The sequence below is a fragment of the Phallusia mammillata genome, chromosome 3 (genome assembly GCF_965637545.1).
Source record: "Phallusia mammillata chromosome 3, kaPhaMamm4.hap1.1, whole genome shotgun sequence".
Lineage (NCBI taxonomy): Eukaryota > Metazoa > Chordata > Ascidiacea > Phlebobranchia > Ascidiidae > Phallusia > Phallusia mammillata.
Genome location: NC_137254.1, coordinates 15,136,699 through 15,145,560, shown reverse-complemented (window position 1 = coordinate 15,145,560; position 8,862 = coordinate 15,136,699). Strand labels below are relative to the sequence as shown.

The 8,862-nt window shown below is 37.8% G+C and overlaps 1 protein-coding gene across 1 annotated transcript; it reads left to right on the top strand.

The window, feature by feature from the left end:
- The first annotated feature begins 664 nt into the window (after positions 1-664).
- Positions 665-4,140, top strand: LOC145220338 (uncharacterized). Its single transcript, XM_080087573.1, has one exon. The coding sequence runs from the start codon at positions 797-799 to the stop codon at positions 3,908-3,910; it is 3,114 nt and encodes a 1,037-aa protein (XP_079943699.1). The 5' UTR covers positions 665-796; the 3' UTR covers positions 3,911-4,140.
- Positions 4,141-8,862: the final 4,722 nt, after the last annotated feature.

Below are 8,862 nucleotides of genomic sequence, written 5' to 3'. Positions count from 1 at the left end.
GACAACTACCTCCGGGTGCCCAGGTCACACGCTACGTGATTGGTGGAGCTGCGCGAGCCGCAGCACCCTGGCTCCTATTTCGCCCAGCATGTAGCTTTTCAAAGTGCGCATGCGCAGAACCGCAAAACGTCATGAAACGTCACGAAACGTCAGAAAACTGGAGCTGCAGTTCCAGCATAGATATACATTAGTGTTTCCAAAAAAAAAAAATTTTAATGAAAAAAAAGGTGGTTAGGGCGGAAATTATGCTTATCATATAATGCTAAGGAATAAAAAAATAAAAATAATGAAAGTTATTTGTAATATTATGGTAGGTGTAGTAAGTAAAAATATCTAGGGGCACGAGTAGCACGAGCCGCCCCTGAGCAGTAGTGATCTTCAGAAATTACCAAGCATGTTGAAAAATTATTGTTGAGTAGAATACGACCATCAAGGCTTGTGTTATAGCTTCAGGACAAAACGCCAGAAGCTCATATTTGAAATTTATTCATAAACGTTTTTTTTAGCTTGTAAAGTTTAGTACCATAGCTTTTTTACTGTGGCGCAAGTGTAAAAAGTCGCAATCTCGGTAAGTCTTATCGGTTAACAAAGATCGATAAGTCTTATCGGTTTCCTCAAACTACTGTTTTGGACCTAATTTGCAAGAGAAAAAATAGGTGCAATAATGATAACTAGTGTGCTCACAGCGCACTTTTAGTCAAATTAGTCATTGCTCAGTCACTGCTCGAAGTTATATTTTGATTCTATTTGAATAAGCATCGTTTTAAATTAGAAAGTACATAAAAAAAATTTGACTATGAACAGCAGACCTGTATCATCACTTTCTGTGTCTGAAAATGATTCTACATTGGATAACATTGCTCTTAGCTTGTCTACTAGTAAATATGTGGTCTCAACTGAAAACGATTCAATAGATGACAAATGGTCAGACCCAGCAGAATCAAATGAAGATTTGATGAGATTAATTGCATCACTTAATAAAAATGAAAGTGATGCCTTCTCCTTCCAAAAACATGCGGACTCAGACCATCAAAAAAAGATTGGAGAGCTGCGGCAAGAAATTCAAGACACAAGAACTCCGCTCACCTACCTAGAAGAATTTGAACAGTTTGCAAAAAAAGAGTTGTTGTACATTGGCTCTATACCTATGGACCAATTGCAAAAAGAGGAACAAAAGTTAAAAGAAGAATGTGTAACTAATCAAGCATTGCAGGCTACAGAACAGCAAGGTAGAATTGAGAGACTGGTCAAACTTACTGAACAGGCAAAGGAACGAATTTACCTTGAACTTAAAAAGCAGCAAAAAATAGCTGATTTGAGAGAGGAAAATTTGAAACAACAAGAAAAGACCATTTATGAGCAACTGCAAAAGGCATTTCGACAAGCTGAAAATGATTTAAGACATGTGCTAGAAAGGCGCAAAGCAGAAGTCAAATCATTTTATGGACATCTCACATTTGCAGACAGTCAGTATGGAGGAAGTAAAGGCAGGCGCTGGAGAGTTGAATGGTCTAAAACACCACAACCTATTCAAATCAAACTTCGATGCGTACGTGGCATTAGGGACAAAGCACCAGCAGGAAGATATGTTTTGATGGTTTCTCTTTATGACAGGCTGGGAGGTCATGTACTTCGTTGGTCAAAGTTGACTGGGCAGCAGTGGGGAGGGGCAACACTGCCTGTGTTTCATGATGGTAGCTACTCCTCATCTGAGTTAAGTGTAGATCAGAGTGTCTTCACTGTGTTGCCTCCCCAATGGAAAGTTCAACCAGGAATGATTCTGGCCTTCGAATTGTTTTTGTTGAGAGGTTCTGTTGTTCCTGTGGATCGTGTTGTGGCATGGGGTTGCTTTCCCATATGTGATGGGCAGTTTAGAATAGTTGAAGGATTCTACAAATTGCCATTGATTAGAGGGCACATGGATCACAGAATTTCAAAGCATTCAACTATAGAAGAGTTAGTTGCAACTGATATTGACCACTGGATTGCAAACATGTACATTCAGATAATTCGTCTTCCAAGATACCTATCTGGTCAAAGAGAGTATGAAGTTGAATTGCAGTTCACATCTGGATTGTTAAGTTACCCTGACCGAATTGAAAATGCAGAGGAGGCAGCAGATGGAGAAAAAATTCCTACACGAGAAGATGGAGATGAACTGTCAAATGCAGGCGACACAGGATCAGCATCAAACATGAGTATTAAAATTGGTGACAAGCCTGAACCATCTGACACAACATCTGGACTGGGTGAAATGACATGTAAAGAAAGCAATGGTGATGTTAAACCAATCAAAAGCAAGTCATTTAGTGTCCCTAAAGCTTCATCAATGGAAATCAAAAAAAGGAATAATTTTCAAACAGTTGACAAGGACAGTGATGGGGATGTTTCAGATGGTGAAGAGCTTCTTCCTGTTGCAGGACAACCAGGTATTTCCTACAAGATTCATTATAAAAACACAGTGGAAGATTATAATGCCAAGAGGGCAACTACACTCATTCCAAAAACACCACTCCTAAATAAGCATGTAACCAGGCCAAAGATGACTCATTTGGAGGAGCTTGAAAGACATACATTTTCTGTACAACCGCCTTTTTCGATGAAGGGACGACTGCAAAGAATTGGTCATGAAAGAGCAGAGTATGTTGGAAGGATGTTTTTATCTGAAATGGGTTTTTCTCAATGGCAAACTCGGGAATTTTGGACAACAGTTTTGCTTTTGGTTCTTCTGTGGTTTGTACGACTGTATATACACTACTCCGGACAGTGGCTTTTCTTGCAGGCTCTGCTACTACCAGTGAGCTCGTTTGTGTTTTTTCCATACACTGTCAATCTGAATTACCAGGCTGACCTTCTGACAACCGGGGAAGAAATAGGTGTTGTTGTGCTTGGACCTATGACAAATATAATCATCCAGATTCTGCTGGTACTAATTTCATGGATCAGTCAAATGGTTCTTGGGACATTTCCACTCCTGTTTTCAAAGTTTATCCTTGCTTTCTCTGTATGGGTTGTGTTGGACCCATATTTAATACTGATCGTTGATGCTATCTTGGGACACTATGTGCAATCTCCCATTAATCCCATTGGGGATGCTTTCAAACTTTACTGGCATTTTTTAGATGTTGAAGGTTCTGGCATCATAGGCATTCCAATCACAATATTCCTGTACCTGGTTGTGACATTCATAGCTGCTGTTGTACTGTATCTTTACTTCTTGAAGTTACACAATAATGGGCGCATACTTGACGTTTTCTTTCGACTTCATGATGATGAAGATTGTTTCTTCATGCCTTATGACCTTGAGTTAAGCAACCAGGAATTAAGCTATATTGTAAAGAAAGCTGAACAGTGGAGAGGATCAGATGGAGAGCGTCGAAAAGTCTCAGTGTATGACTACATTTGGGATGAAGATTCCGATGAGTTTGATACCATTAAGCATCAGGAAATAACTACACATATTGCCATACACACACTTCATTTGGATGGATTGCGTGAACTTTATCGCCATTTTCTTAAACTTCCAGATGGTGCAATTGTTGAAGTATTTGGGGAACTTGGTTCAGCACATTTGCTTCCTGATGTCAAAACAGCACTGCTTGAACGGGCCAATAACATGGAAAACATGTTTGGTTCATCAGTAAGCCTTGAGCCAAATGGAACCCCAGCCTTCACAGGTAACGGTTTCCCATCAATGGTTCCAACTCTTCAACTGCCAATTGTAGGTAAAAAAGAACGGCCAGTGACTGGAGATTCAATGAAAACAAGAGAAACAATTCGTCGAGACAGCAGTGACTCATCATCAGATAATAATTCCGGCTTTGGACCACCGCTTCGAACTCCTTCAGGGTTTTGGCACGAAGGTGTACATGATTTTTCATGTAGTGGCACTGCACAACTAGCGAAGTAATTTTTATCTAATCACTGTATGCTGTATCCATGTATTTTGTATCTTTACAACACATGTAGAAATTAACTGGAGTAGTTCGACCTAATGTAAGTTGTATGTAAATGTGGTTGTCAACTCACCAGATGCTAGACATTTTTGTATATGTTCACAAAAGTTTTCACTTGTAAATGAGTTACACTTCCAATGCATTGTCATCTTTAAAGCACTTGTACTTGCATAACACACAATAAAAAATGTCATTAAAAAAAGTTATATTCTGTGCAGAAGGCTACAGTTTCAGCTTCTTTTAGAAATTTGAGGGTTTCGTTTACTGATCAAAAATGTCGCTTCAGGAAAATCTGGAACGCCCGTTTTCATGTGAAATTTGTGAGAAACAATTCAAGCGAAAGGAAATCTAATACTTCACATTCGCACGCATACTTTTGAACAACCGTACGAATGTGACTTGTGTGGGAAAAGATTTAGCCAGTCAAGCGCCATGAAAGGTCACAAGCGATCTACGCATAACCAAGGACAGTAGTTTGTCTGTGGATTCTGTAAAAAGGTTTTTAAACATAAATCCAGTTATGAACAGCATTCAAATGGCCACACAGGAGAAAAACCGTACAGATGTAAGTTCTGTGACAAGCAATTTGCACGAGCAGGAACTTGTAAACTTCATGAAAAAAATTATCAAGGTTTGTTTTACATGCTTTTTGGTTTGCAAATTAATATTTTTATGCGATCGAGTAAATTCTCTTGCATTGGACTGCATAAACTTGTATTTTATAATATTAACAGAATAACCCTTATGGACTAATAGCAGATTTGCAGTTTGCAAAGGCAACGATATCGAAACAAACAACTTATATACCATCACTATGGTAACATTGCTTCTGCTCTAAATCATAATACACAGTGGCGTAGCAGCTACTTGGCGGTTCTGGCTCTGCGGCAGGCTGCAAGGGGGCAGCAAACTGACTTAAGGGGACACTTCTGGATAAAAGTCAATATTTTTCAAAAAACGTTTTTTGTTCTGATAAAAAAGGAAATTTATCAGGATTCTGAATCTGTAATCCTTTCGTTTCTCAGAGCTCAAAATGATAAAGTCGTATTTACGTTCTACCATGAATGATGATCGGCTATCAGCTCTATCGATTCTTTCCAGAAAAGAAGAAAAGAGACTACGATCAAAAATTTCGAAGATATTATCGCTGATTTTGCTTCGGCGAAAGCTCGAAAAGTTCAGTTTTGAGGCGGCTATTTATCTTTTATTTGCCCAACACATTTGTTCTCCATTTTTTTCTTTTATTTTTGGCCTTAACGCTGAGACCAGCGAGTCGAACCAGATCTGAACCCGAACCCGCGATCCGGTTTAAGCGGTTAAATTCATTAAACCCGAACCGAACCCGAACTGCTAATTCCGATTTTCTAAAAACCCGAACCGGAGTTGAACCCCTTATTTTGTTTGGCGTTAAACCCGAACCGCAATCGAACCAGTTAAAATGCAGTCTTTTGATATTTTGCGAACTTTAAAAAAACAAACACCGCCCTGAACAATACAAAAGATAGCACTAATAAGGCGTGTCAAAACAATAGTGCACGGGCAAAATTCTTTTGAAGTTTTATAAGGCCAGGTAGATGATGGATAAAATGAAATTAAAATGAATAAAAATTTGAACCGGTTTAAAAGCCGTAAACCTGTTCGGAGCGGATAATTTGCCCGAACCGGATCAAAACCCGAAAATATACATTTTCAAAAACCGGAACCGAACCCGAACCCTTAAAACAAAACCAAGTGAACCCGAACCGAACCTGAACCCATATGACAAGCGGTTCGACTCCCTGGCTGAGACAGTAACCCTGTTTACATGGACGCATGAAACGGATTCGAATCCGTTTCGTCAATCTGATTCTCTCGTTTTTTGCCGCTGAAACGGATTGAATCCGCTTCACGCTCAATCCGCCCCGACTAGGTGGTTTGAATCCGTTTCGTGCTGAATCCGCCTTTTTGTAAAAGCGCATATGCTGTGTTGTCAGGTTAGTTGGAGCGTAAAAATAGGTTATTTGCCAGTTTATTTGCTTTGCATCGGAAAATATTTTGTAGAAACAGACTTAGGGTGTAAATTGCCGATCAGGCGAAATGTGCAACGGGAAAGTATAGTCGGCCTGTTGTCAAGCCCATTGCTGGCAGGTTGACTAACTAGCAAAAATGTTAATTTGTCTATCTGGTCAGCTTCAGTTTATGTACTTAATATCTTGTAGTTACAATTGATGTTAGCAGATGTAGAAGATCGAACCTCTGCAATTCTCTGGTCAGTATTATATACATGACATAAAAATGCCTAGCAAATGGTGGAGTATCACATGTAAATGTAGTCTTGTTCCAAAACATACATCTGTCAAAAAAAATAGTTACACAGTTTACTACATGTTTTACCTCCATGCTGGTTTTGCTATACAGGAAACATGTTTCTGTTAAGTGTAAAATTAGTTTTGCAGAAATGCAGCATCCAAATAAGTGGAAATTTTTTGATGAAATTGAGAAACTATATTCAGATTGATTTGCAATGCAAGTGAGTATGAACAGTAGTTGCATGTCATAACTATTTCACCACACAACACCATAAAGCACATGTAAATGCGATTTGTAAATGTAAAGCCATTCTGTCATAACTGTAACAAAATCTATACAGTGTGACAAAATTTTGTTGCTATTTTGTAATGATACTAAGGCAGCACCCAATATCATGTACCGTTGGTTTTAACTGCATTCCACATTCACATGTTAAGTTTTATTTTGTGAGACTAACACCTACACAATAACATGTTGCTATTTTGTTATGATACTAAGGTACCGCCCATTACTAAGTACGGTATTCACAATCACATGTTATTTTTTTGTAGGACAAACATCAACACAAGAACAAGATACATTTTTGGATTTATTTGGGAACGGAAGTGAACAAGACACAAGCAGAAAGGCAATGGTGGAGTTCATGAAAAGACAATTGTGGAAAGATACAGCAACTAAATGAAAAATATCATATCAGTATTCACACAACAGAACACCGAACACACAAAACAGTGATAAAATGGTAACTGATGTGGTGCCTGGATTTTAATTAGGCACTATGGTGCTGTGAAGTTATTCATGTTGTTGTGTCCTTCCGCTTTTTGACCAGTACTCATTGGTGTAGGATCAGATTTATATGTCTTTGTCAAATGTGTAAAGAGTAAAATTTATGACAGACTTCATCAAACATAGAAGCAAGGATATTGAGATTTTTTAAAAATTAAGTACTTCTCTAAGGTCTGTTGTACGTTATGGCGTAGCTTTACTGTAAGATTTCTTGCCTCTAGTGGCGCAAGCTGTTATGTACGGGTGCCAGGAAGATCGTCCTGGCATAGCTATTGTCGCAACAATGACTTTGTGACGTAAAATCCATTGTGGTGCAATTACCTTGTGCGAGACCGCATGGTTATTAGTAGGGCAAGTTTTTGTTGCACTAAAAACGTAAGAAAGTTGCATGTATTTTTAACAAAAGTTGCATTTATTTTTAACAAAAGTTGCATTAAAACGTGAAAAAGTTGCACTTAATTTCAACAAAAGTTGCAGTAAAAAGTTGCATTTATGCACAAGCTGCATTTATGCATACTTCTTGGAGTAAAATGACTAGCGGGCCGCAGGTTGGACAATCCCTACCTTAGACTGTCATCTTTACAGATATCAAGGTTGTCGCTTCTTACTTGCAAAATAACTAATGTACTTTTATATAAAACTTTATGCTTGGCTGGGGTTGTTGAACTTCTAGCTTGCAAGCCAACTGTTGCGTCTTACATAACATTGAGATGCAGCTAATCCATCACATACCTCTTTGTTATGCAAATCAAAGAGAATAGAACCATACTAAAAATAGTTTTATAGCATGTTTTTTAAATCACTCCTTTACATTTTGCGCAATACTTGATAAAAGTTGCATGAAAAATAGAAAAAAGTTGCAACATAAAATTCCTACAAACAGCTTATAACATCATACTACATAAATTCTGAGTATTTAGGAAGCTGTAAAAAAAAGTTGCAAAAACTTGCCTTACTGATTAACAATGCTGGTTGGTTAGGTTTTCTGCTTGTATAGTTGTTTGAAAATATTTGGTGCGCAAACATACATGTAAACTAGTGTTGTGATAAACCAGGTTCATTATGGGTTAACGGAAAGCGGTTATCACCGGGTCCTTGTTCTCAATCACTTGGACCTTTTCTGCTGACTCATTTACTCATAAAGAAAATGAAAAAGTCGGCCCTTACATCACCAGTACGGATTGTAACCGTTTCTTCTGTCACGTATAAGATTTATGCATGTTTATTAGCATTCTCAAATGTCAATGATTCACTTCGTTACAAGTCAAATGGGATCGTTTAAGTATTATCTTAAAAAAATGATATCGGTGATTTAGGTTGATTATTTTACCTCAAATCGACAAATAAATTTACAACAATTAATATTGTGTAGTTAAATAAATAATTTGTAGTAAGTTAAATAAAATGTTTTACCCCAGGTAAACCAAAAACATCTAACTTATTTGCAGATTTGGAAGTTTTGATTTCGATGATATACGTGCTGAAGTTAATGAAAGTCTTGGTAAACTTCAACTTTACGCCAAAACCAAACTTGCTAATATTTACTTTACAACGGAATATCACCGCATACTCTGTGCATCCAGGTAATCGTCCAGGGTTGTGGAATCTTTGTCTTTAATCTTATTACCTCCAACGAGCAAAACAACACTCGACAGTTCGTTTTCCTTTGTTAGTAACTTTTCGCAGCCGCGCAGATTTAATTTTAATTGGCAAAACACCCTGCATCCGTCACAAATTTATCTACAAAATAAGGCTATGATCACCGTATTTGTTCAATAAAAATAGTATGGGTCAAACGTTTTTTTTTTTTTTCGTCTGTTGACAAAATAAT

Coding starts and splice junctions, on each gene's coding strand:
- LOC145220338 (XM_080087573.1), top strand. CDS start 797: ATGAACAGCAGACCTGTATCATCACTTTCTGTGTCTGAAAATGATTCT.